Consider the following 27,361-nt stretch of genomic DNA (forward strand, 5'->3'; position numbering starts at 1 on the left):
TAAATCAGTTACTCTTTCGCAGTTCCATTCAACAGCATCTTCGTTTTGGCTACCGACTACACAGAATATGCTCTGGTATACAGTTGCAGAAACATCGACAGCGCCAGTAAACAAAGTAAGTGCATCGTTTTTCAACCCAATGAGCATTAAGTCCATTCGTTTTATCCAAATGCACCGAAATCCCAAACGAAAATCCCGGTTCTAATAATTATGTTGTCATCAGATGGTTTTCTTCTAAAAATTAATTAAAATTACTACCTGTTATTTCAAGGTTTATTCTTGACAAATCTTTTTTTTAATTAACATAATAAATAATTTTAATTTTAAATTACAGGGAATAAATAATTATTCTCGCTCTAGTTAGCAAATAAATAATTTTGCGTTGATGAATTATTATGGTTTGTTATGATAAAGATATAAACAAATGTTTTTTTTTTCACAGTCTACAGCTGGAAACTCAGCAGAACACGCGGTGGACTCTCCGCAGCTGCTAACAACGCTATCAATACCGTAGTTACAAATAACATCGACTTATTCGAAGGCTACTACACCAACACGGATCAAAGCAACGATGCTTGCTTCCACTACCCAGTATTTGACCGACCCACGGCTATAGAGCTACCGGGGCCTTGCGATGAACGCATTCGAGGTGTCGCCAACTTTAACACGGCTGCTGTGAGTGTCGACAATAATTCTTAGGGACTAAAAACTCTAGTTTCGATGAATGTGATAATGCGACTTGTGATTTGGTATTTTTATTTTGTTTGGTTATGATTAAGTAAGTTTCGAAGATGCACAATAAAGATTCCTGTAATAACTTCGTATTCGTTTAAGAGATTTACAGGGAATATTCCATTACGGGAATTCCGAACAGAAACATCAAGATGATTCAGCGAATGGAGGTGATGATGAGTATTCAAAATATACAATACTTACTAACTTCTTCGTCTTGTCTCCGTCATTTCCTCTTTTCTATTTATTAACAGCTTGGTTTGTCTTGTCTAGATATTATGTGGTCTTCTTTTTTTTCGGTAGTACATTTGTTTTCTACTCGACTGCTCATGGCACTTTACACATTATTGTCTCTCCTAACAATTCTGTTACTTCTTATGGCGAACAAACTTTTCTTGCATCTTTCCTTTCTTATTGCGGTGTTCTTGAACCAATATTAATATAGTTCTGTGATGTTTTAGTATATGGGCCGTTGGATCGAAATAGCCAGATACCCACAAACCACACAGCAAGGACAATGCAACCGCGCTGAATACACATTTGGCAATAACGTCATCTCTCTAACGAATAGTCAGGTGCTCAACCAGCGTCTCAACTCTGTCCGTGGTACAGCTGTTGTCAAGTCAACTGATGGATCAGGCTTATTGGAAGTAACAATCGTCCGGACTAGTGGTAAGTTCACGATGGCATATCGTATAGAGTTAATAAAAAATGCACCCGAATTGAAGATGGGTACAAACCAAAACATCACATGTGACTCGAGACATAATCTACCAGCTGTTTACTCTCATGGAAGCTCGCAGAGGAATTGAATTCATGCCAGATATAGACCGTGGGTTTTATTTAAATGGTTTATTTAACATTAGATATCGACAATAGGATTGCTCAACTTGTAACCTTTAAAAATTTCCCATATCATTGAAAACCCTTGCTCAAAAAGGTAACAAGAAATAATTTTGATTCAATATGTGATTTGGAACGAATAAAAAACAATCATCTGGTCCAATAATATATTTTTTAAACGTCCTAGTTATCACACTAAAGCCACTAACAGTCGATATAGATCGTGTTGAATGAGTTAAACGATGTTAATTATCAACAAACATAGTGACTGAAGATCAGGATTAATTAATTGCAATTGATACTAACAATGGCTTAGTCAGTCATGACCCTCGGAAATGAGGAGCACCACTGAAGAACGAGGATATTAATAATACAAAATCTTCCACAGCTACTGTTACTGCAAACTACTACATTTTGGCAACAGACTACACCAACTACGCTTTGGTATACAGCTGTAGAAACTTGGCTAATGGAAACAGAAGAGGTAATTCTAATTATTTCAAATTTTATTTCGATTTAATGTATTATCCGAGATAGGAACACGACGCGATTGACCCTAATCATGGCCACCATTAACTACAACCCTAATCCTGTTTGCGTAGGAGCCAATCACCGCAAAACCTCTAGACACGTCCTAATAAATCTACCTGATTCAGTCTCAGTACTATTAGACGCTTCTAGTACATAAGCAGTTCTTCTACAAGTAGCCCTAGCCAAGGTAACCGAACTCGTCGAAGAGTTCGTTTGACATGTAGGCAAGAATATCAGCTCGTTTAATTTCCCGTCGGATCTTCTCAGCTGATTGCAATTCGGAAACGGTAGTAGCATTTTCAGGCATTCAGGCTGTCAGGTTAAAGAACAACATCCTTCTTGGCACAGTAACCCATCCTGGTAAAAAGCCCTTGGTCTAATACCCCAACCCACAAAACAAATTTAAACGTATAGACCTGATTTCGTAGGGAATATTCTTGAAAATTAGATTTTTTGTTTATTTACTCAGTAAAATAACAAACTAAGAGTAAAAAAACAAAAATTTTAAGCCTCAATTCTATTTAATAGGACATTTTATAGGACCGAATATAATAGCACTTTCCACCCCATTTTTTAACAGTCGGCAGCTGGAAACTCAGTAGGACCACGTCGTTGAGCACTCAAGCAAACAACGTCATGAACGCGGTCATAACGAACACCCAGGGTCTACTGGAAGACTACTATCAATCTACCAGCCAAAGCGAAGACACCTGCTTTTATGTACCCACACTCAATCCTACCTCACCCCCTGTATTTAGAGGACAATGTGAAACCATCACTGGTGTTCAGAACTTCGATGTCCAGAGGGTAAGTTCTGTGATTACAAATTCATAATTTACAATGACCTTTATTTAACAATGGCCTACAACTATAAACATATGTTAACATCAGTCGTACTCATATAGAGCGATTTGGTATAGTTAGACAAGCAGGTTCTACTGGTGGTAGATTGTTTTGTGCGCCCATAAGGGTAGGTACTCGCGGTGGATGGCGGCATATAAATTGTTGATATAATGGGTGAAGAGCTCCTCCATCCATCTAAGTATTAAACAAGAGGAAAAGTATTGTTTAAAAGCGCCCTAAAAAGACTTTAATTGACTGTGTGAAAGAGGATATGCGTGAGAAGAGTGTGACTGCAGAGATGCCGTATGATATGCCCGAATGGATAAAGAGGACTTGCTACGCCGACCCCACATAGTGGGATCTGGGCAGAAACAAGAAAAAGTACCTTTATTATTGCTTACACAATAAACAGCGGGCAGATAAATTAAAAAGGACACTTTGCGTGAAGCGGTTACCGCTTATCGCCGACTACTGATGTCATATATTGAAAATCCTCGAAAACTTCAAAGTGCACTGCAACTGATGATTGGCAGAAAGTTTGTAATACCTTCAGTAAACTAAATGGAATGAAATTTTACAGTACCTGGGTTGGTGGCATGAAATTGAGCGGTACCCAACTGAGGGTAACGCAGGGGAGTGTATCAGCTCACAGTACACAGCATCAGGAAACCAATACCAAGTTGTAGACACCAGCGTCTCTAGTGGGTCAGCTACTGTTGCCACCGGTACCGTAACAGCCACTAGTGACGGAAGGCTTCGAAGGACTTTGGCCAATGGGCGAGTTGAAGGTAAAATAGACATACATTATCATATTATGAGAAAATAGCACTGATAAATTAATGAAATAAAAATAAATAGAATAGGATTTGTTTGTAAGGACGCTATTGAACATAAAATAACTTAACTACAAAGACCTAACCAAAAAGACCACAATTTTTTGGGTTTTTATTTTTATAAATGAATAACTATATATATCAAATAACAAAATCATCAATATGATCTTTTGTGACGACACAATATTCACTTTTGAATACTAACAGACGTGGTGTATTTTATTACTTTGATGCGAAAGTCGCATCACAATAAATCAGACTGTTTCACTTTCTCCTGACGTCATACGATAGTAAACCTATACAGGTTATTTTTTTTTAAATATGTCTCCAAACTACAACTTATTGAAACACAGGAATGTGACTGGTTCTGAATAAATTAAAAAAAAAAACTTTTTTCTATAAACGAATTACAGCATGTTGATTATATTTTCGATTAATTATTACAATTCCAAATGAGACGGTAGATCACGGACTCATGTGTAATGGTCTAATGTAATTGAAACTTCGACTTTAAATCCCAAAACGGACGGTAGAAATTTGTAGGTTCTCGTTTAGCTGTATGATAGAAACATCTAAAATCGAGGCACAAACGAATTTGATTTAGTTAAATCTGTTTTCGTATTCACAGACATTTGGGTGTTGGCTACTGATTACGAGAATTACGCTCTCCTGTATTCTTGCGTCAACGTCGACAGCGAACACAGACGAGGTATGATATTTCGACATATACATTTTACCCAAAAAAAACCATATCATTTGTTATCGCCTAATAAAAATCTAAGGCACAGAAATATATGGAAAAATGAATTAAATAGAACAAGGAGAGGGAGAGATAAAGGCAAACAGGCTCAAGTAACGCTGTCCGAAATATATGTTTACAATTGTGTTGATCTTCCAACCCAACAGTTCAATCCTTCGGCCCAATCCGTGCTACGTTCCTATTCTCGTCGCGAAAGGTTTACAGACTTAATACTCCGACAGTATGGCCATAATATGTTGTACATCATATAAGCAATTGGAAAATTGGTACAAGACCGCGTGGGAGGTCACCAATGCGAGGGACGGACAAAATTAAAACTACAATGGGAGATCCCCTAAATGGTTTCATTAAAATGGCCTCAAGCAGGAAGATGGCGGGACATTGTGAGACGCATCAAGCCTGCCCTTTCCAACACTACATGACGATCACAACCACTTTTTCAAGAGTGACACGATTGAGAATATGAAGAATAAGCAGTTAGATCAGATCAGGTCTTTTTTATTGCTAAGATGGGTGGAGGAGCTGACCACCCTCCTGGTTTAAGTGGTCACTGGAACTTATAGATATGAACAACGTAATCACCCCCAACTAGAGATAAGAGTTCTCAGGCTCGGCCTCGAGGGGGAGGCTGATGTAAGAGATGTGCTCCACACTAAACACTTCACTTTCCCCCCTTTGCCTTTTCATGAGTTCTGTCTCATGCGAGGTTTGGATGCTGGTTGTTGAGCGACAGAAGGTTTTAGTCGGTTCAACTCCGACATGCCCTGCCCTCCATCCCCAGTGGAGGGCGGAAGTCCGGTGATTTCCTTTTTTCTTTTCTCGGCCTCATTTTAAACATTATTTTTAGTATGGAGCGCGAAGCACAGCAAAGCTAGACAGCTGACCGCGGCTGCACAAAACGCAATGACGCCCATCATCACCGCTAACAGAGTACTCCACCAGGAGCTCTATTTAACCGTCGACCAGTCTGACCGAGCCTGCTTCCACTATCCCGAGCAGACTGGTCAACAGGTCATCCTGCCTGGACAATGCGACACCAATATACCTGTTGTACAGAACTTCGATGCTAATGCGGTAAGATATCATATTTATTACTAGCTTTTGCCCGCGACTCCGTCTGCGTGGAATAGTTACTTTGGCATAACGCTAAATTTTACCCCCACTTCATTTACGTAGAAAGTGAAAATATTTTTGAATTATAGAATGCTAAGTAGCTATTTAAACCCCGTATTTTGAAACATTACTTATTGGTGCGCCACTTGTATTGGCCTTACCGTGATGTTATATAGCCTTCCTCAATAAATGGGTTATCTAACACTGAAAGAAATTTTCAAATCAGACCAGTAGTTCTTGAGATTAGCGCGTTCAAACAAACCAACACTTCAGCTTTATAATATTAGTATAGATTAACTAGATGTAACACAAAATTTTCTAATAGATAATTCAACGGTATACAGTCGAATTCAGCTCCATTTTCTTTCTTGTATTGCTTTTTAAGATCTTCACTTCATCCGTAGTAGAATTGCAAAAGAATCTTCCGTAGGACAAGTCACTCTGCGATCCTTGAAGAATGTTTCCTCAAATGTCAACTTTCAATTTTTAATCTATGAATTGACTGCCTGTGAATAAATGCTTGACCTACTTATTGTCCTGTGATTTTAATTAATCATTATACTTCTTATTCTTTATAATTAAATTGCTTTACATAAAAAATTAAATTACTATATATTATACTATTAACTATACATACCCTACATACTATAAATTATAATGAAAACATAATTAAATTACTTTATTTATTTGGTTTTGTCTCGCGTTCCTATATTTATCTTTTATTATATATCTCGGAAACGACTCCAACAATTTTCATAAAATTTAGTATACAGGGGATTTTTGGAGGGCAATAAATCGATCTAGCTACGATTTATTTTCAGAAAATGTTGTTTTATTCGTGTTTTCAATAATCAACTCTTCCCGACATCTATTGGCGAATAATAAAACTATTTTTCTTAATTGAGGGCAACTAACCGCTTTAAAGACGCAACAAGATGGCGTTATCAAAAAAAAAACCTCATCATCTAGTTTTACCTTTTCAAACTATAAGACTACGAAGATACTCGAACTGAATTCTTTTAACAGTATACCGGAACCTGGTACCAGATTGAGAGGTACAGCCAGATCCACGAAAGAGGCACGTGTACTGGAGCTCGATACATCTTGGACTCTACCACTGGAGTCGTGAACGTCCTCAACTGGGAGGTCGTTGACGGTGTCCTAGACACCATTAGCGGCACCGCTGTGATCTCCTCGACTGATGGAAGCGCAAAATTGGCAGTCACTTTACCCGTTCGTGGTAGAGAAGGTGAATTAATTTCGAATCCTCTCATCGGGCTTTATCGAATGTTAACTTCTTCCCCTTTCCCAGAACTTACATTTTTATTTATTTTGTTTGTTATTTATTTTATTTTATTGCATAAGTGGACGAGCCCACCTGGTGTTAAGCAGTTACCGGAACCCATAGACATCTACAACCTCAATACCGCCACCCACCTTGAGTTCTAATGAGTTCTAAGGTCTCAGTATAGTTACAACGGCTGCCCCGCCCTTCAAACCGAAATGCATTACTGCTTCACGGCAGGAATAGGCAGGGTAGTGGTACCTATCTTACGGACTCGCAAGAGGTCCTACAATTAGTAATTACAAAAATTAAAGTTTTGCGGGTTTGATTTTTATTACGCTATGTTATTCCTTCACAGTGGAAGTCAATCGTAAACATTTGTTAAGTACGTATTTCGTTAGAAAAATTTGTACCCGCCTGCGGGATTCGAACAATGGTGCATCGCTAAATACGAATGCACCGGACGTCTTATCTAGTAGGCCACGACAACTTCACAAGTATTACTACTGCAACAGCGACTAAATTTCAAGATATACTTCTAGGAACCGTGACCACGCCTCTCTACGTTCTCACGACGGATTACCAGAGCTACTCACTGGCCTATAGCTGTGTAAACATCAACAATTTCCAGAGAGCCGGTAAGTCTATTAACGAGTTTCAAGAAAATCATTATTTGTCTATGGACAAATGGGTCTCTAGCCCGTCGGCAATCATTATCATAGCGCCCTTTAATAAGCGTGCAGTCAAAATAGAATAGGCACAGATGTACTAACTAGGTTCATTAAAAATGCCGAAGTGGCCTCACCCTGAATCATAGATGAAACCGCCTCTATCTATGTACCTACTTCTTTTCTTAATGTCAAATATTACATGTATTTAATTCTATAATCTAGTTAACGAATTTAATTCGATTTGTATTAACAATGTAGCAGTTATTTGCATTAAAATGAAAACGTTTCTTAATGTTATATGTGCAGAAAAAATACAAGGAAATTACCTTTTTTTTTATTGCTTAGATGGGTGGACGAGCCCACAGCTCACCTGGTATTAAGTGATTACTGGAGCCCATAGATATCTATAACGTAAATGCGCCACCCACCTTGAGATATAAGTTCTAAGGTCTCAAGTATAGTTACAACGGCTGCCCCACCCTTAAAACCGAAACGCACTACTTCACGGCAGAAACAGGCAGGGCGGTGGTACCTACCCGTGCGGACTCACAAGAGGCCCTACCACCAGTAAAACCTACCTACCTTACCTACGTACTTGTTTTTCAGTTGGTGCATGGAAACTCAGTAGAACCCGAACAATGCCTGCAGCAGGAACAACGGCTATCGACGCTTACATGGCACAAAGAGAAGAACTCCACCAACCTATATTCATTCAGGTGGAACAAAATGAAAACTGTGAAGAACCGAACTCCGCCTTCTTAGCTAGGAGCAGTATTTTAGTTATGATTGTATGTGTAATATTACAGGTATTCGCCTAATGAATGTAATATTAACATAATTTAAGTTAAATTAAGTGTTTTTTGTATATTTTTTTATGTTTATAATCAAGAAATAAAAGTTATTTTCTTTTATTTACAAAAGACTTTTTATTCCTGTGTATGATGGCATATCTGGCTTAAAATAGGGTCGTTCGCGTAGTACATAATAATATATAGTTCAGCAACCAATAAAACGTATTTCGTGACAATAGTTGCTGACAAGGAAGTCTGAGTGTAATACTGAGGTCGCGTAATAAAGTAGAGTCGCAGTCATAGATTATACACATAATATATTTGAGAGTCGCTGTCTTTGCTAGAAGTAATAGTGTTCTGTGGTCGCTGTGGCCCTTAATATCGAGAACCGTTTCGACTTTGCCCGGCATAAGGCACTTCGCTCAATGTTACCAACTTACCGAAACCTAGAAGCAAATCACTATACTTCATAAAATATAGCTTGATCTCTACGACAGCTGTCAGTAAAGTCACGCCTATGAAGTTCTGAATTTCATAATAGTAGATCAATTCCTGTAAATTGATTGTGAAAAAGCATCAGGAAAATCAAGCAGGGCTAAAAGGTTGAGTTACGCATATCCATAAACAAATCATATAAATAAAAAAAGGGATATTCACTGATACAAAAAAATAGCTAAAAACGCTTAAACTTTCAAGCAAATGCAATCCTAAAAAAGTATTAACATTTCGTGCTTCCTCCTGTATTCTGAATATACTAGGATGCGTTACATTTAATCTAGTTCTTAAAATATGTCCGATTAATAATACAACTGATACTGTTGTGTATTACAAAATCCGTTTACATTACTGCAGTGGGTTACACGTCTTCGCCATATTTATTGCCATTGACAAACACGCTATCAAAACTAACATTGAATTCAATTCAATTAATAATGAAGACTAGATATAATATCTATCATGATGAAAATACATTAATTGACAAAATTCTATAAAATTTCTTATGTAATACTTGCTGTACCTGTAATTCTTGCTTAATTATTTTATTCTGTATCTGTTGTTAAAAAATTAAAACACGTGTGGCACTCGGGGACTGCCGCAGTAAAGCTATTGCATAGCATTTTTTATCAACTTATGCAACTATAATTAGACAATAATAATTTAATATTAAAAACAATAATAATAAAATAAGACCACGCTATATTTATAAGCATGAACAAAAGCAAAACATTAACTGTCCCCTTCACACTCATAAGCTAGACCGCGCGAGAGAGAGATGGGCAGACTTTTCATGATGCGCATGCAGTGCAACGTCGCGCCTCGCGCTTATTCAGAAACACTACACGAGCGCAACGTGTGAATGTGTTGAACGCGAGCTACGTGGTAGGCGAAGTGGGGTTGTTAGGTTTTATTTTCGTTACGGAATTTCTTGATTCGGTTGCCGCGCTCAAAACCCGCGATAAAAGCTATGCAATAGCATAAAAAGAATATTTGACTTGTCAGTCTTGTGATTTGACAGTCTTTGTTCTTTTTGTTCTAAAACAATGAGTGTGTGCGTGCGCATGAGTGTGTGTATGTGTGTTCGTGTGTTTGTGTGTACGTGCGTTTGCGTGCGTGTGTGGTGTGTGTAGTAAATAGTACACGCTAAATTCAATATTGGAAAGCGATAGGAATAATAATTTTGTGTTCAAAGTGATTTGCATCTGATTTTCGAGATTTAAGAGTAGTGCTCGAGGTGTTAATCAAAAAAGTTATAATCACAAATAAATTCTGGGGATAAAGTTATTTAAGTGTACATTGTATTTGAAATGAAAAGAAATGCAACGCTTACAAATGCCAATTAACCATTACTTAATGGTAGTTTTCCAATTACAGAGCAGAGCATAAGCGCTCTTGTACTGTAATTGGAAAACGACCAAAAATACACGCAGCTAAGTTTCGTGAAAATTTTATGTCTTAGTCCCATCACTATTGACCAGTGACGATTGATCTGTCATTTTCCATAAAAATTATTTTCGTGATTTGCGATTACTGATTGATTAGCATGTAAATCGGAAATCGGAATAGAAGTCTTTTAAAGATTAGGTATTGAAAATACTTGTTTAATTGATCTTATTGATTTCATCAATACTAAAACACGAGACAATGTCTAATCACGAAGAAATCACTGCACCAAGCACCCAAGAAGATATCGAAGCGGCAGACAAATTGAAAAACGAAGCAAATGAATATTTTAAAAGTAAGTTATTCTTGTTTTTATGAAAAAACAACCCTCATAGTAAATGATAGATGTAAATATATAATTTACTTTCAATTATCCATTTGATAGACATAACCTAAAATTTTCAGAGCAAAATTATGATAAGGCGATCGAGTTGTACAGTCAGGCCATCGAGAAGAATCCTAACAGCGCTGTTTTGTACGCGAACAGGAGTATAGCAAATCTTCGATTAGAGAACTTCGGTTATGCTTTAGGTGATGCCTCCAAAGCCATAGCTTTGGACAAAGGCTACACCAAGGCTTATTACAGACGTGCCGCTGCGCATATGTCTTTGGGAAAGTACAAACTGGCGCTTACGGATTTTGAATATGTGAGTTTGATATCATAGTTTATACATGTTTTATCAGTAGCCAGATCGACATATCAAGTTCAAATCAAGCTTACCCCTTTCATTTAAGCTTCAACACATGCACAAATGATATATTCATCTGTATATTTCCACTATGAACTTGCAGATAATTCTTACAAACTTCATTTGTTTCGTCAGCTCCTAAAATTGGGAAGTTTGCTTCTTCTATGATAATGATGAACCTCTAGTTAATACTCAAACAGATTTGCTCAGAATTTTTTTAAACTTTTATTTGTGAAAAGCACAAATTTTCTTTACTTGCTTAAGATTAAAAGGACTGTGATATAAAAGGCAGATTCTTTTTGAATTCTCTAATAAATATACCAGAAACCTTACAATCTAAGAGTTGCTTGACTACAATACAAATGCTGCCCACCTTGAAACATGAGATTAAAGTCTCAGTTGTATTATTGGTGGTCCTGCATCTCAAACTGGAATAAATGACCATGTATTCGTGGTAGATATAGTGGTACATACTTGTACCACAAGGTAGATAATGTGCCATACTGCTGCTGCTGCTCATTCTCTGCTGAATCCCTTAGAACTTAAACACTTTTTATTAATGATATAGATTGATAATTATTATTTGGTGTCAAAAATTGTTATTAAAGATATTTGAGGGTTCCTCTTTAAACTTAAGGTAACTACAGTAAGACCATATGATCAAGATGCAAAACTCAAGTACAGTGAATGCAATAAGATAGTTAAGAAGATCGCCTTTGAAAAAGCCATCTCAGTGGACAAAAAAGAAGTTAACATTGCTGACAGTATTAATTTGGATTCAATGAGTAAGTTAAATTGCAACAATACAAACTAATCACTTATTGTAATGCTTCGTTAGATCTAACCGAATTATAAGCACATGTGTTGAATAACAAGCCAGTTCAATCAAGTGCATATATTTTCATACAGTACTAATTGTTGAGAAAAGGGAATGAGTATTTTCATTAATACCCAGCACTTAATATCGTTCCTTTGAGACATTATATAGGCAATGCTTATTGCTAAAATTATAAAAATGATAGTTGCAATTCTGCTGACAATTAGGAAATTAGATGAATACTGAAGGTTATAGCATAATATGATTGCTACTTTAAAAAAAGTCTATACCTATTAAATATACTAAACATAGTCGCTTGTGAGTTTGTTAACTGTCTGAAAAATATGAAGATGATACCCACTAAACATAGTAGACATAGTAGTAGTAGGTAGGTACCACCGCCCTGCCTATTCCTGCCGTGAAGCAGTAATGCGTTTCGGTTTGAAGGGTGGAGCAGCCGTTGTAACGATGCTGAGATCTTAGAACTTATATCTCAAGGTGGATGGCGCATTTACGTTGTAGATGTCCATGGGCTCCAGTAACCACTTAACAACAGGTGGGCTGTGAGCTCGTCCACTCATCTAAGCAATAAATAAAAAGGGTTACACAAGAATTGGACTGATTTGAAACCTGAAGCATTCACAGAAGATGGTAATATTATGCCATATAATGTGCCTAATTTGTTAGGATAATTTGGGGAAAGTACAAAGGGAAAATATTCCACCAAACAGTTGAGATATATATATTTTTTCCCTACCTTTTTGCTGGTAGCCTAAGGGGCTATTCTGGTGATGCTATGGTTGGTAGGTTAGCTCACTGGGCTTACCTGAGGAAAGTTTTCTAACACAACAGCCCTAGCAAGGGCAGTACAATGGGTTGTGTCTATGGGCTAATTTGATGAGGACAGTGACCAGTGCTTGAAGAGCCTAAAAGCACAGAGAGATGATCCAGAGGATGATAAAAGAGGTTTTGCCTTGTCCCGTTGATTGAGCCTAGTGTAGTTGATATTGCTTTGTAGACGTTGTTGTTCTGAACCTGCAGATTTATATTGAAGTATATAAGCCTTTATATGTAAGCCTATATTGAAAATATTCTTAGTGTTATTCTGGTTTTTGCCAGATTCCTCCCGTTGTATGATTGCTACAATCCTGGAATATAAAAAATATTGTAATTGTGTATTTTTTAACAGCCATTGAAGATGAGTACGAAGGGCCAATGCTTGAAGATGGAAAAGTTACTTTGAATTTCGTCAAAGAGCTAATGGAATACTATAAACAGCAGAAGAAACTTCACAAGAAATATGCCTACAAGGTATTACAATAAAACATAAATTAAAAATATTTTATTTTACTCTACATAATCTATACTAATATATAAATCTACAGTGGTTTTTACGGATGTTCTGTTATAACTACTGAAACATGCATTCGATTGACTTGAAACTTGGTATCCATGTAGACAATACATGTACTTAATGGATAGGCTAATATTTATATGAGGGTTGGACTCCCTAATAATAATAACAATAAATAATAATGTTAATTTTAAATGCCAATTCATATGTATATAAGTGCAGGAATTCAAGGAAGCAGGTCCTCAGCCTGTATGGATTGGTCACACATTGGTAGTTAGAGTTAAATAGCAGCTTGGCTGTGCCTTTGCATTGCTGACATCTATTTGCTACCGTAACCACTCACTAGTAGTTGTGCCATAATTATGCTCGTCTGCCATTGTAGGCCATTAAAAATACATCTACCAGAAACCACGCAGCATAAAGCAATATAATAGAAATCTCTCAACTGCCTATAGACACCAATTAATATATCTCACCAAAAATTCAATCCACAGATCCTGCTAGATGTGAAGACATACCTTCAGAACCAGCCATCTCTTGTTGACATCAAAGTCCCAGACGACAAGAAGTTCACCATGTGTGGTGACATCCATGGCCAGTTCTATGACTTAATGAATATATTTAAATTGAATGGACTTCCATCGGATGAAAACCCGTACCTGTTCAATGGAGATTTTGTGGACCGAGGATCATTCAGCGTGGAATGTATCTTCACTTTGTTCAGCTATAAGTTGCTGTATCCGGATCACTTTTACATGTCTAGAGGTAAATTTTTATTTGGCTTCCTTAACAGTCTCTCGTACAGCCGGCTTGATGATGAATTGTCTCTGTAACTATTGGAAATTAGCAATATCATTATCAGCGACTCAGCAAAGCTGTACCTCACGTGATGTTAAATGGCTACCGGAGCCCATAGAACAATATAAATGCTGTCTGCTCACATTGACACGTAAGGTCAAAATCATGATTACTGTGTCTACCACTAAATATAAGTGAATGCTTGCTTGCACTTGCGATGTTCATTATAACCTAATGATATTAACCCCAACATTGTTATAAATATTTTTGCTTGATGACACACAATAGCGAAACTTGGTCAATATTGTTGAATTACTCAGTATGGCCAATAATTTTTGCATGTCATAAATGGCATTATTTCAATGATTTATGCCTGCACAGCTAGGAACCACAATGTTGCCTATATTATTCGATTAATCAATTATATTGAAACTTAAATCTAGAGGCTAGGTTGTGGCATTCACATACTCATGGTTATGGACACATGCACTTTTCATAATATAATTCACCACATAGCGCGCCGGGGGCAGTCAGGTGGTCAGATCTAGTAAAGGAATCGCTTGGTGGTAGTCTGTACTATACGGTCCATGTCACCCATGACCGAACACTGGGGAGAAACGTCACATGTAGTCGCAATCCTCAGCAGTGAGAGAACGATATCGAAGAAGAAGAATGCCCTTTTCAATAATAAAATAAAACGTGTTTAATTTGAACCCGTTATCATAGGTAATCATGAGACACTGGACATGAATCGGGTGTACGGTTTCCGTGGGGAGGTGACATCAAAGTATACCTCACAAATGGCCGATCTATTCACCGAGGTCTACAACTGGCTACCCTTAGCTCACTGTATAAACGGTCGAGTGCTTGTAATGCACGGGGGGTTGTTCTCAAAAGATGACGTCACACTCGAAGACATCAAGAACGTGGACCGAAACAAACAGCCGCCTGAAGATGGTGAGTTGGTTTTTTTGTCGTCTTAAAGACTTATTTATTTATTTATGTACACACAAAAAAGAAGACATAGTACAGTGTTATAGGAAAATTATGTACAAAGGCACTGCTTATTTCTTTAAGAAATCTCTCCCAGCAGACCTGCGAGAGACTTATGAGAATAATAATTAAAAATGATGAGTGTGTGTAGAACAGCTAAAATAACAAATACAACATGAGAATTATAGTAATGCACATACACATAGCAAATATTGTTAAACTTGAATACAAAATATTATAAGTAACAGTATATACGAAGAGTATAGAACAATGATCATTCGGTTGATGAGAGATAGAATTGTTTGACCTTGTATTTAAAAACAGAAACAGACTTGCAAACTCGGATGTCAGCCGGCAACGAATTCCACAGTCTGAGCGCGTGCACAGTAAAGGAGTGAGAATAGAAATTGGTTTTGGTTAGTTGAGTAGAGTAGGATGAAAGGAGATTGCGTACAACAGAGATGCGAATGTTGCGATGGATGTGTGGAATAACGAGAATAGAAAGAATATGGAATGAATATGTTAGAGGAAGTCTAAAAGTGGCACCTGTGACAGAGAAGCTGAGAAGTGCGCGTTTGGGATGGTATGGACATGTGATGAGACGAAATGAAAATGAGGTTGGTAAGAGAGTGCTAACTATGAATGTGGAAGGATATAGAGGAAGAGGTGGACCTAAGAAGAAATGGATGGGTTGCGTGAAAGACGATATGTTAAAGAGGGGAGTGAACGAAGAAATTGTATATAATAGAGGAGTGTGGAAGGAGAAAACATGATGCGTCGACCCCAGGTGACTGGGAGAAAGAAGAACAGAAAGATGATGAAGACTTAGTTGAATAAGATTTTACAGCTTAGGAACGTAAGTGCCTATGTGTTATCAAGGCAACGCCATGTATATCTGGTATAATGCAATATTATAACAGTGTGCTCTTTGCTTTGGAATGGAATTGCAAATCGACTGACAGATGGTTGACTGTACACAAAAAAAAACATTATTCTTGCTAGGGCTAGTGTTAGCAATGTCATCAGGATTGAGCCCCGTGAGCTCTCCTACTTGTTAGGTTACGCCGACATAGCCTCTCAAGGCTATCAGCTTAGGTAGAAAAAAAGAAAGGAAAGTTGTGATGTCTGTGGTCTCTAATAGTTAATACAAGCCGAGTCATAAACGTACCTTACGTAAATTTCAGGTATAATGTGCGAGCTCCTCTGGTCTGACCCTCAACCGATGCAAGGACGTTCCCAGTCCAAGCGCGGCGTCGGCTGCCAGTTCGGTCCGGACGTGACCCACAACTTCCTGCAGAGGAACAAGCTCGACTACATCATCCGCAGTCACGAAGTCAAGAACGACGGCTACGAGGTCGCCCACGACGGAAAGTGCATCACAGTCTTCTCGGCTCCCAACTACTGGTGAGATTAAGATAAAAAAAATTTTTTTTTTTAAGAGTGGGGCAGCTGTTGTAACTATACCCGTGACCTTAGAACTTATATCTCGAGGTGGGTGGCGCATTTACGTTGTAGATGTCTATGGGCTCCAGTAACCACTTAACACCAGGTGGGCTGTGAGCTAGTCCATCCATATAAGCAACAACAAAAAAAAAAAGAAAGTTAATTAAGCTAGTGGTCCCGCAGAAGTCGAAATTCGTTTTAACTTTAATCAATTGAAATTTTATGTTTAAACATTATTATGGTTCTATTGTCAAATACTATTGTACTTGTATAATATAATCACAGATTTCGCCAAAACTACACTATACATAAATAATAATCAAAACAAACAATATTCATATATTCTCAATTTGACCACAGACCTTAAACACTAACAAAAGTTTGACAATTGTCAATAAACAAAGAGTATATTTATATACATATATGTGTTGTGTCAAATACATGGCAGTGTGTGTAATGTTTTCTTTATTGATTTAATGTATCTTTCATGCATTATTTTAAAAAAATATTCCCATTGTGCACTTCTTCTCTATATTCTCTATAAGTGTCGAAAATGTCATACTCCTCCGTCCGCGCAATTTTCGTAAAAAGGGTTACAAAGATTTTGCTTCACGTATTAATATTTGATTAAATAAAAATATTTGTTTCAGCGATACAATGGGCAATCTAGGCGCTTTCATCACTATGAATGGAAAGGATCTTGTGCCTCACTTCACTACATACGAAGCAGTGGTGAGTTTATAAAATAGAAACATTCTATCGTTTCATATCTATATATTTATAAACATTTACGGTAAGCAGCGCCTTGGCTCTGCTCCAGGCATTGCTGAAGCGACGATAACCACTTACCATCAGGTGGGCCGTATGCTCGTCTGCCTACAAGGGCATCATGTGTGTTTCTGAAATAACAGCAGCACTTTCCCTTGCAATATTGATAAGGCGACTTTTTTTCCCTACCTATGCTGATAGCCTTGAGAGTCTATTTCAGCTTCTCCTTGACGCGTAGATGAGCTCACCGGGCTCAAACCGGAGTGTTGCTAACAATGACCTCAGCAAGGCAGTGCTTCGCAGAATCTACCACCGGATCGGAAACGCGACTCACTGAGAAGATCCGGTGAGAAACTCAGTGAGCTGCCTCTGTGGGTTAATTTACTCGTCGAGCCCTTTGTCGCAAGCAACGAATTCGGCGAGGACGGTGACCGGTGCTTGTGGTACCTAAAAGCACCGTTATGGGATCGGGAGGATTCGTAATGACGTGTTTAGGGCGACGTCGACTGTTTACTATTTAAACGATGACAAAATATTTCCCTAAAAATATGAGCAAAATTAATTTTTATCATTGCAATACTTTATCATTACAGCCCCATCCGGACGTGAAGCCGATGGCGTACGCGAATTCCATCTTCAATTTCCTCTGCCAATGATCGAAACCAGCTCACGTACGGGTCTAAGCTCGACTTAAAGCACTCCTCCGAAACGTTACCGGTAAAACAAACGATTTTAACACTTAATACAATAGTACGTAAGTTTGAAAATTCTCCGTAGTGATTTGATAGTAGTATAGGGAAAAAGCTGTGTGGGCAATCAATTTTCATAAACTGTTTGTAAAGTTGATAGTCTCAGTTAGAACAACGTTGGGATGAAATTTTCCGATGTGTGAGTGAGTGATTTTCGTAAAATGGTGAAAGCCATAAAGGGCTTTCTCTAGGATTGAAAGCTAGGATTTCTCCTGTGTTATGTACACCAGAACAAACATTCAAGATAAGAATAACACACAGACTGTATACCAAACATTTAGGTGCTGACTCCGCGAATCGAGAACCCAGACCGTGTGGTATTGTAGTCGAATTCTCTGAGGACCATCGCTTGATATAATCTTATGACAGCAAAAACTGGAAAAAAAAATGGTGCGCATGCATCTTGGTGCACGTGAAAGAAGTGAAACTTCTTTTGCGGTGTGAAGTATTGTGGTTTTCTTCACTTTGCATCCTTAAATCAAATTTCTCTTATATTAGGGAATTTTGTGTATAAGAGAAACGACCTAGCTCGCTTTGTCATTCCCCTCTCCACGGTCGAGTGGTTCGCGAGACGCTCTATCTATTTTCTCACTCTCGCTCTTCCTAAATTGTATCTTTTCTCTCAAACCGTAACGAATCTGTCGCGAGTTAAATTTTATTTCCAACGCGCTTAAAGAAGCTTCACTTAAACATTGTATAGCTCACATACAATTGAAAAGATACCTTCAAAAATATTCTCTCTCACCCTCACAGGCTCAAACTTTTAAATGCAATTATGTTTGTCTCTTTCTAGTGACCCATTTTCGTTTCATCGGGTTCCAATTAACAACGGTGCTAAAGAAGTTTTTACTTTAGAAATGTATTGATAATGGTATTCAATTAAATTGCAATATTATGTTTCTTTTGAGACATTAGTGAATAGAAATAGTAAAAAAAAATAATTAAGCATTAATGTTTTATTTTACGTGGCCTTGCACTATTTAAGTTTTTTTTTTTATTAATTTCATGACTGACATTATATTCTTTTGCCTTTTTTTCATAATACGTAACTGCGTCTAAAATATACAAGAAGTATTTTGGAAAAAAAATATGCGATGTATTATTCGAATGCATCGAAATCGAAATCGAATCGAAAAAAGTATCGATTTTTAACAGCATAGTATATAGTAACTCTTATTTTTGGGGTCGAGTGTCGAACCTCTAATTTCCAATCCAAACTTTCAGAGTAGCTATCAGGAGATATCGCAGCATCGCCACTTTCTGCTTAATCATCACTCACACATGCAAAAATCGATTCCTCCAATATTTCGCTCTGCCAGTAATTTTTGTAAGAATAATGAGAAGTAACTGCTCAAACGAAACTAGTACTTATATACTCTCACTGTGAGGTTGATATTTGAATGCTTTGTGGTTTCTTATGAATTTTTGTACTTGTAACATTTCGATGCATTTACTCGTGTAAATTACTCTTTGCGCTTTAAGGAATAAGGAATATTTTCCTGTGTACATTGCCGTTTCAAGGTTTACCTGAATTCTTATTTTAAAAAAATACTCGTCATTCGATGTTGTTGTTTTAATAATTAAAAAAAAACTGAATATCAAGACAAACTGTTTGTCAGTATACCTCTTAGAGATCAGCGTCTCTTATTCGTGACGTTGTACGCACGCGAACAAAAGTACCGTCATTATCTAAAAATCAAACCAATAATACCGAATTATACTCTAACACTAATGACATAAAGCTTAGCGAATAAATAAAACAATTCGTTGACCAGCGACCGGACTCATACCAACAAAGTTGGGAATCTCCTACATTTGAAGTCGAGCTTTTTAAATTTAAATTAATGCGGATTCAAACGGGCTTATCTTCCCACTTTTCCGCACAGCGTCAATCAGTATTCAATTCGTATGGTTCACATAAACATTGACGTCATTGTTCAATATATATTTTTCACTATTTAGCTTCCAAAATAATTCAGGCATTACTGGATTGATTTATTATTATTAATGTAGTTTAATCTTAGTTAATTATAAATATATATATATTAGCAAATAAGATACCTATTATAAATAATATAAATGTAAACCTTATTTCAATGCAATAAGGTTTTAATTGATTTTCGGAGTGTAAACGAACATAACATGTAGGGCGACAATATTATTCTTTTAAAATATTGTTGCTTATAATTATGTGCTTTCAAGGAAATGAATGAAGGTGTAAATTGTTCACTCATGCGGAATATTTCGATATTTTTGGATTTCGGAATCGCCTATCATACTTCCTGCCTATAATTTGGATATCCTTAGAAGCACAAATTGAACAATTTTTTCTACGCGTCTCTGCATTTCTTGTATGCTTTTTTTTTTAATTTTTAAATATATTATTATATAAAAAGTAAGATGTTACAGCGACAAGACATAATATGTGTCAAAATCGCTGTGATCATGGTCAAAACGGATTTGATAGGATGACCTTTAAAAAAAACCTAGTAAATTATATTTATTATGGTCACCATACAATATTCTCCGCATTTTCGTGACATTTTTTGGGGACAAACTTTGACAAACTTCACGAAAGTTTATTATAATTAAATGAAAATGACCTAAGAAATGTCTTCGACGTGAAAATAATTGAAATGTTAATTTCGTAATTCAATTATTGCGACAAATGCCCTCGTGGTTCTTCTTGAAGTTCGAGAAGGGACTCGTATGGTTATATTTTAGTATTTTGTGCAACGTGTTGTGTGGTCACGGGTGCTCATAGGTGCTCACGGTTGGCAGCCTATTAGATTTATATTGGTAGTGACTGTGATGCCCTCAAGCAAAGTCTTCTCTTTATCTTCATCGAGCATGGCTATCTGTCAGCGGAAGCTGAAAATTTCAAAGAAAATCCAAGCACCACTGAAGATACTGTCATGCAAAACCTTTTATTATTTCTTAGACATTAACCACGCTTCAAAATATGCAGGACAGTCAGTTAATACGGCGTTTCTTTCTACGTGTGCTGATAGCCTTGAGAGGCTACTTCAGCTTCGCCCTAGCATGTAGGTGAGCTCACGGGGCTCAAACCGGAGTGTTGCTAACACTGGCCCTAGCAAGAGCAGTGCTTCGCAGAATCTACCACCGGATCGGAAACGCGACCCACTGAGACGATCCGGCGAGAAACTCAGTGGCCTTTGTCTATGGGTTAATTCGCAAGTCGAGCCATCGGTCGGGTTCGACGAGGACGGTGACTGGCGCTTGTGGTAGGTACCACCGTTATTGGATCGGGAGGATCCGTAATAACGTGAATCATGAGCTTAGTATACATCGGGTTCTGAAAGACACAATAGGCTAACTTCGACTGGATAGCGTTATCTCTGTCACACGAAAATGTATGAATGAGAAAGACGAATATAACTTCTCTTTCTAAAAACCTCGGTAATCGATAACACTGACGTCACAGAGCTGTAAACAATTAGAATGTCCATTCATTTCCGTTTTGATAACGTCCTATGATAATATCATAAATAGATGGAGTAACGAAGAAGTGCTTTGTAAATAGACACTAGAGGGGCCTTTTCGGATTTAAAAAAAAACACGCTTTTTGAACACATTTCCTGCACGGCTATCGTTAAACAAAGGAACGTGGCCATTAGCAGTGAGTGTTATAAAAAAAAAAAATATTATTTTTCTAATTTGTACGCTGACCGTACTTTTGATACTAAAAAAAATTAGGTAAGCTCGCGGAAGTCACGAATTTTATATGTCTTTCGCATCAAAGTAAATTAATTGGTATTTTGTAAGATCAGCGACAAAATTGCTACAAATTTGCTTTGGTTATTGACTGAGAACTTATAGAAAAAATCCACAGAGCATTTTACCGTTTACGCATTTTTTTGATACATGTATATTATAATTGTTATCAATAATTATGAATTACCAACCCTATCAATAATGTTGGTGTTCTTTCAATCGAAATTCAACTACTGCATCCACATTTTTGTGTCTTTTCGATATTTTTTTCTTGCAACAACTTACTGGTCGTAGGACCTCTTGTGAGTCCGCGCGGGTAGGTACCACCGCCCTGCCTATTCCTGCCGTGAAGCAGTAACGCGTTTCGGTTTGAAGGGTGGGGCAGCCGTTGTAACTATACTGGAGACCTTAGAACTTATATCTCAAGGTGGGTGGCGCATTTACGCCGTAGATGTCTATGGGCTCCAGTAACCACTTAACACCAGGTGGGCTGTGAGCTCGTCTGCCCATCTAAGCAATAAAAAAACGCGGGAAAAGAACTGCTTAATTTTTTACTCATTAACGGAGCACCAAAGCTCGTCAATACTTGCTAAATTTAAAAAGAACGCTTGGACAACAGAGGAGAAAAAAGGGTACTGAATTGTTTGTCTTTTTAAAGGGGTATACAGTTTAAAGCCTTCGTCAAACAGAACGCGTACTTAGCGCCGCGTACTTAACGTCGCGTTCTTTTCATGTCACACCAATTGACTAGATGAGTCTAACGCTCCTTGACGCAACGCATTCGCCAAATCACAGTGCCTTTCGATAGCAGTGTGAACATTTAAAAGTATTAAGAAATCGAGTGATTCAGATGTGGCATTGTATAAGCATGGGTATTTTCTAACTATTTATATCATTTTTACGGGCATTATCTAGTATTTTAATACACATTCACTCGGACGCTAAAAAACGCTCGTAAAAAATTACAACGCCTGACGTCAAAGCGTCCTAACGCCGTTACAGAGCGCTGCGTACTTATAGCGCTGGGGCTCTGTTTGACGGTATGTTACCATAGTAGTACAACACAGTCAGTTCAGCGCTCTAACGCGCGCTAATTACGCGTTCTGTTTGACAAAGGTTTAAATGAATTATTACAGAGCGTTTGCGAACACACAGTTACATTTGCCGTTTATTTTAAAATAATTCTACTTTTATTTTTATTTGTGAACGTCGGGGTTGACTCAAATCAGGGTTGCCCGGTGTAAGCGATATTTGCTTATTAAAATTTGGACTAGAGGCCAAAGTCTAGGTGTTCGGCATTTATTTTTGTCTAAATTTAATATCTGTGACAACGCGTGTGTTGTTCGAATTTTCAAACGTCAGAGGTGTAAAATTTAGACATTATAATATGCGCGTTACATAAAACCAAATTTAAAGTAAATTACATAATGAAAAAAAAACATGTAAATGTTTGCTTTTTTATTTACGGAATGCATCGATGATTTTTTTTTATGTATTGTAGATATTTTTTTCTGCCATAGATCATTGTTTATAGATTTTATTTTAAATGTAAATGATATGTTAATTTTTTTTTAATAATAAATAAAGAAATGAGTTAATTTTATTTTTGCTTTTATGTTTACAAGTCTTTTGAAGTGAACGGTGTCATCATTGTAAGACATGATGCGACGGTTTTTTTTTTTAAATCCAGTAACTAAATAATTTTGCTTTCAAAGCACTCTACTATCTAAAGTTTTACTGTGACAGATATTAATACAGTTATAGTTATTCATCAAAACGCATAAGTTTTGAAACTCTAGAGATGTTCACGTAGAAAGCTAATATTTATTCAATAATCGATTATCAACAATAGGCCTAGACGTTTTAACATTTTTAAAGAATTTCACTAATTAATCATCGTAGGAATTGTAATCCATTTAATGATAATTAATAGGTAATTTATACAAAAAAAAACGTAATTTTAATGAATTGTCCAATACGAGAGAAAGGGAGATAGACGAGATGAAAATATCTGTATCTCTTTCTGTTTTTTTCGTAATTGTAGTTGGTGTTAATCTTGACAGAAGGGTTGTGATTTTTGATTATTCATCTTACTGACGACTGCTGATTTGAGATACGATTCACTATGGAACAAGTACCTTTAATGAGAGCCCATTGTTTGTAATAAGTTAAGGACTCCAAAGAAGTAACAATCAAAGCAATTGTGATAAGATAATAATCAAATAGTGGTGCGCTTATTGCGCGATCTGTCCTTTGCTACAGAGAAAACCAATAAAGCATTCTCTCTTTGTCAAGGTGCGAGGTTAAACGTTTTGACTTTAAAAAAAGCTGTTGTGTCCGCAATGCCAACTCGGAAAATCATTGTGCAATAGGGAATCGGACAGACATATCAAAATTGCCGCACAGACCTTATAAATCTAGGCGCAGCGTAACTTCATTGCGTGTGACGTCATTTGGGGCTAGTTTTTAACTGCGAGCTAATCACGTATGAATTTACGCGCTATGACTTGTGTTTAGATCGATGCGTAGATAGAATGCCTTTCGGTTTGAAGGGTGGGGCGGCCGTTGTAACTATACTGAGACCTTAGAACATATCTCAAGGTGCGTGACGGCATTTGCGTTGTAGATATCTATGGGCTCCGGTAATCTGCTAACACTAGGTTGACTGTGAGCTCGTCCACCCATCGATGCAATAAATAAAATATATATAAATGCGATTTAATTTATTAAAATAATTATAATTCATATTTCACAGAAAATAATAATTGGTCTGGTTGTTGCGATTGGTCTGTTATGGTTGTCCGATTACCTATTATATAGATGCTCAACAGGCACAAAATATTTACCTAGTAAATAAGTATTCGTCATCTATACTAGTGGTTTAACGTGATATGCAGAACGTAACTGTGTCCGTGTATCGAGTGGCGGATTTTTTATTTATTTCCGCGGCATATCAATACGTACCATTTTACGTAATTCTCGAGACGGACACGAATAAAACTTGTTAAATTTGTAGTTTTTGTGTTGTTTTATTTAATTAAATCCCCTCATCTCCATCCGGAACTTGATAGGCAGGGGGAGGGTGACGGGAGAGATGTGCTCCGCACTAAAGGCTTCACTCTCCCCCCTTTTCCTTTTCATGAGTTCCGTCTCTTGCGAGATCCAGTATTGCAATAGGCAGCGACTTTGCTCTGCTCCTAGCATTGCTGAAGTCCATGGGCGACGGTAACCACTTACCATAAGGTGGGCCGTACGGTCGTCTGCCTACAAAGGCAATAAAAAAAAAGATCCGGACGTAGGTTGTTGAGCGACAGAAGGTTTTAGTCGGTTCGAGTCCGACATGCCCCGCCCTCCATCCCCAGTGGAGGGCGGAAGTCAAGCGATTTCCTCCTGACCAAAAAAAGGGCAATTATAACGGAACGTAATTTCCGAACGTGCGATACCGCCCCCGCCGCCGCCTTACCGCCCGCTGAGACAGAGCTCTCTGAGCGCGAAAACACACGCCCTCAGCGCGCGCGACGACGACCAGTAAAATATTGCGAGTCTTAGTTTAAGTGTACGATTCTCAACTCATTTTGTATTTTATTTTAGTTATTGTGTCGCTTTTATATTAAAACCTCATACCAAATCGGCGTAAACATTATTTCTATATCATCTTCGCCAACAGCCCGGAACAACGAACTCACGAAAACTCACAAAAGCCCGCCAGTCGGACTTGTAGTGTTAAAAATTGCGCCCGAACGTTTAGCTGTGAAGTGATATTTATAAGAAATTATTGTGCCTGCATGAACGATTTGTGTTTTCCTGACTTTACCGATTAAACCGTCGTCAAATAATGCCGCCGAAGAAGATGCCCAATTCCGAGGAGCGCGACGCGAGAGCCGCGTCGCCGCCCCACGTGCCGTCGAGTGACGCGCCGCCCGCCAGTGTTTGTTTCCGCTCGGAAGACATCACCATGCTGATCGACACCCTTCAACGAACGCAGCTAGACGCGTTCCGGGAGCTGTTAGATAGCGTCAGGCAGTCGGCGACTCCTACATTCGACCATCGGCCCGCCAACAACTTCAGCCGCTGCAAATCTGTATCAGCGGACGCGCAGACGAGTCAGTAGAAGGTTTTATCGACGCAATAGAATCGTACAGAGACGCCGCCAATGTTCCCGATGACGTAGCCGTAAAAGGTATTTCCATGTTGCTAACACACACCGCCGCTACCTGGTGGCAGGGTATCAAGCATCAAGTTTCTACATGGGAAGACGTCATCTCAAATCTACGAAGTGCTTTTGGTGATCGCCGCCCACCCCACAGAATTTATGTCGACCTATTCGCAGACGGCCAGCAGCCTATGGAGAAAACCGATCTGTTTGTCGCCAGGGCTCGAGCACTCCTCGCGAAGCTACCTCGAGGCGACCTATGTGAAAAAGTGGAGCTTGATATGATATACGGATTACTGCATCATAAAATTCGTAAACGCCTTCGTAGAGAGGAAATCACCAGTTTCAATGTTCTCCTGCAAAAAGCACGAAGTATTGAGGATTCTACCGTCTACGAAAGAAGCGCATACTTCAAACGCCGTCGCCGAGACATCAAAGGGTGCCGCCGCCGCCGCCCGCGCTCGACTCGAGCCGCCGCGGCCTACAACGCAGCGTGTACCTACGGCCGCTGTAGAAGTTTCCCCGCGCCAACGTTCGTCAGGCGATAACGCCGACGCCACTCCGACCGCCGAAAAACCCAAGAAACGTCGATACTGTGTTTATTGTAAAAGTTACGGTCATACGCGTGATCAGTGTCGTAAATTGTTATTAAAACAAACCGCGAATGACAGTAACGATAACGTAGTTAGTAAAGTAAATAATATTAAATGTTACGGTTGCGGCGCGAGCGGAGTCATACGTTCTAATTGTTCCAAATGTAGTTCAAATTTTAGCGCGGTCGATTTTATTCAAATACCGCGAACGCGATCGCGAAGTACAACGACCGCTGAGACATCAGCTGTTGGTAAGTCGTCCGTCCAGGTGAGTAATTTGGCAAGTTTACCTATGGGTTTTACTGGGGCTGTACCTGACTTGTGTTTATCCAGTAGTGTTCATACTGAGCGCCCAAATTATGTTAAGTCATCGCTACACACTGCTCAGCCAAGTTTGGTATCATGTAATAATGTAAGTACACCCCCCGTAAATAATAATTTTGCCCGTAAATGTAATGTAAACTTGTCCCATAAACGTGTTGATAAACAAATTATTTCAAATTTGCCGCGTTCCGACGATACGCCTTTGTTTACATACTTATCTCGTCCTGTTAAGCAGGGGGAGTGTTTTAACCGCACTCATGTACCTAGCGAATTGAAATCAGTATCTCCTAGGGAATTTTGTGTTAATCAGTGCGTCGTAAATAATAGACATAAATGGAAAACGAAACGTTCTCGTCAGTGTCCATCACGTGGTCCGTTACCAACTAGGGCGACCATGATTTTTTCAGGACAAAACCAGGAATTCGATAATAAAAGTAGGGTGACCAAAAATTTTTCAGGACACAACCTGGAAAGTTGTGCACCGGTTAAAGGGACCACAAATTTTAATTGTGATAGTTTTGTCACCTTTTCGTCTGTAACTTCTTCGCAAAATGGCAACGCGCGACGACCTATTTTAGGTATAGAGATTTTAGGAATCCGAG

The 27,361-nt window shown here is 38.2% G+C and overlaps 2 protein-coding genes across 5 annotated transcripts in view; both read left to right on the plus strand.

The window, feature by feature from the left end:
• Chbp (chlorophyllide A binding protein) overlaps positions 1-8,531 on the plus strand; it is a 51,924-nt gene extending 43,393 nt beyond the window's left edge. For 2 of the 3 annotated variants that reach the window (XM_038020194.2, XM_012697627.4), the window contains 11 exons: positions 23-115; positions 443-675; positions 1,194-1,404; positions 1,964-2,059; positions 2,687-2,913; positions 3,530-3,737; positions 4,411-4,491; positions 5,390-5,616; positions 6,682-6,904; positions 7,483-7,578; positions 8,218-8,531. In XM_038020194.2, coding sequence (XP_037876122.1) covers positions 23-115; positions 443-675; positions 1,194-1,404; positions 1,964-2,059; positions 2,687-2,913; positions 3,530-3,737; positions 4,411-4,491; positions 5,390-5,616; positions 6,682-6,904; positions 7,483-7,578; positions 8,218-8,429 — 1,907 coding nt within the window. In that variant the 3' untranslated portion in view covers positions 8,430-8,531. 3 annotated transcript variants of the gene reach the window in all.
• Positions 8,532-9,792: 1,261 nt separating this feature from the next.
• On the plus strand, positions 9,793-24,704 carry LOC101745024 (serine/threonine-protein phosphatase 5). Of its 2 annotated transcripts, XR_001140317.4 has the most exons (10): positions 9,793-10,638; positions 10,749-10,990; positions 11,670-11,817; positions 13,039-13,160; positions 13,698-13,968; positions 14,728-14,958; positions 16,179-16,398; positions 17,088-17,169; positions 17,799-17,922; positions 18,748-24,704. XR_001140317.4 is itself a non-coding variant. In XM_012697660.4 (9 exons), the coding sequence occupies exons 1-9, from the start codon at positions 10,545-10,547 to the stop codon at positions 17,859-17,861; spliced, it is 1,473 nt and encodes a 490-aa protein (XP_012553114.1). In that variant the 5' UTR covers positions 9,793-10,544; the 3' UTR covers positions 17,862-24,704. The 2 variants fall into 2 exon arrangements, 1 of the variants encoding a protein (XP_012553114.1); XM_012697660.4 differs by having other exon boundaries at positions 17,799-24,704.
• Positions 24,705-27,361: the final 2,657 nt, after the last annotated feature.

This window comes from Bombyx mori, chromosome 25 (genome assembly GCF_030269925.1).
Source record: "Bombyx mori chromosome 25, ASM3026992v2".
NCBI lineage: Eukaryota > Metazoa > Arthropoda > Insecta > Lepidoptera > Bombycidae > Bombyx > Bombyx mori.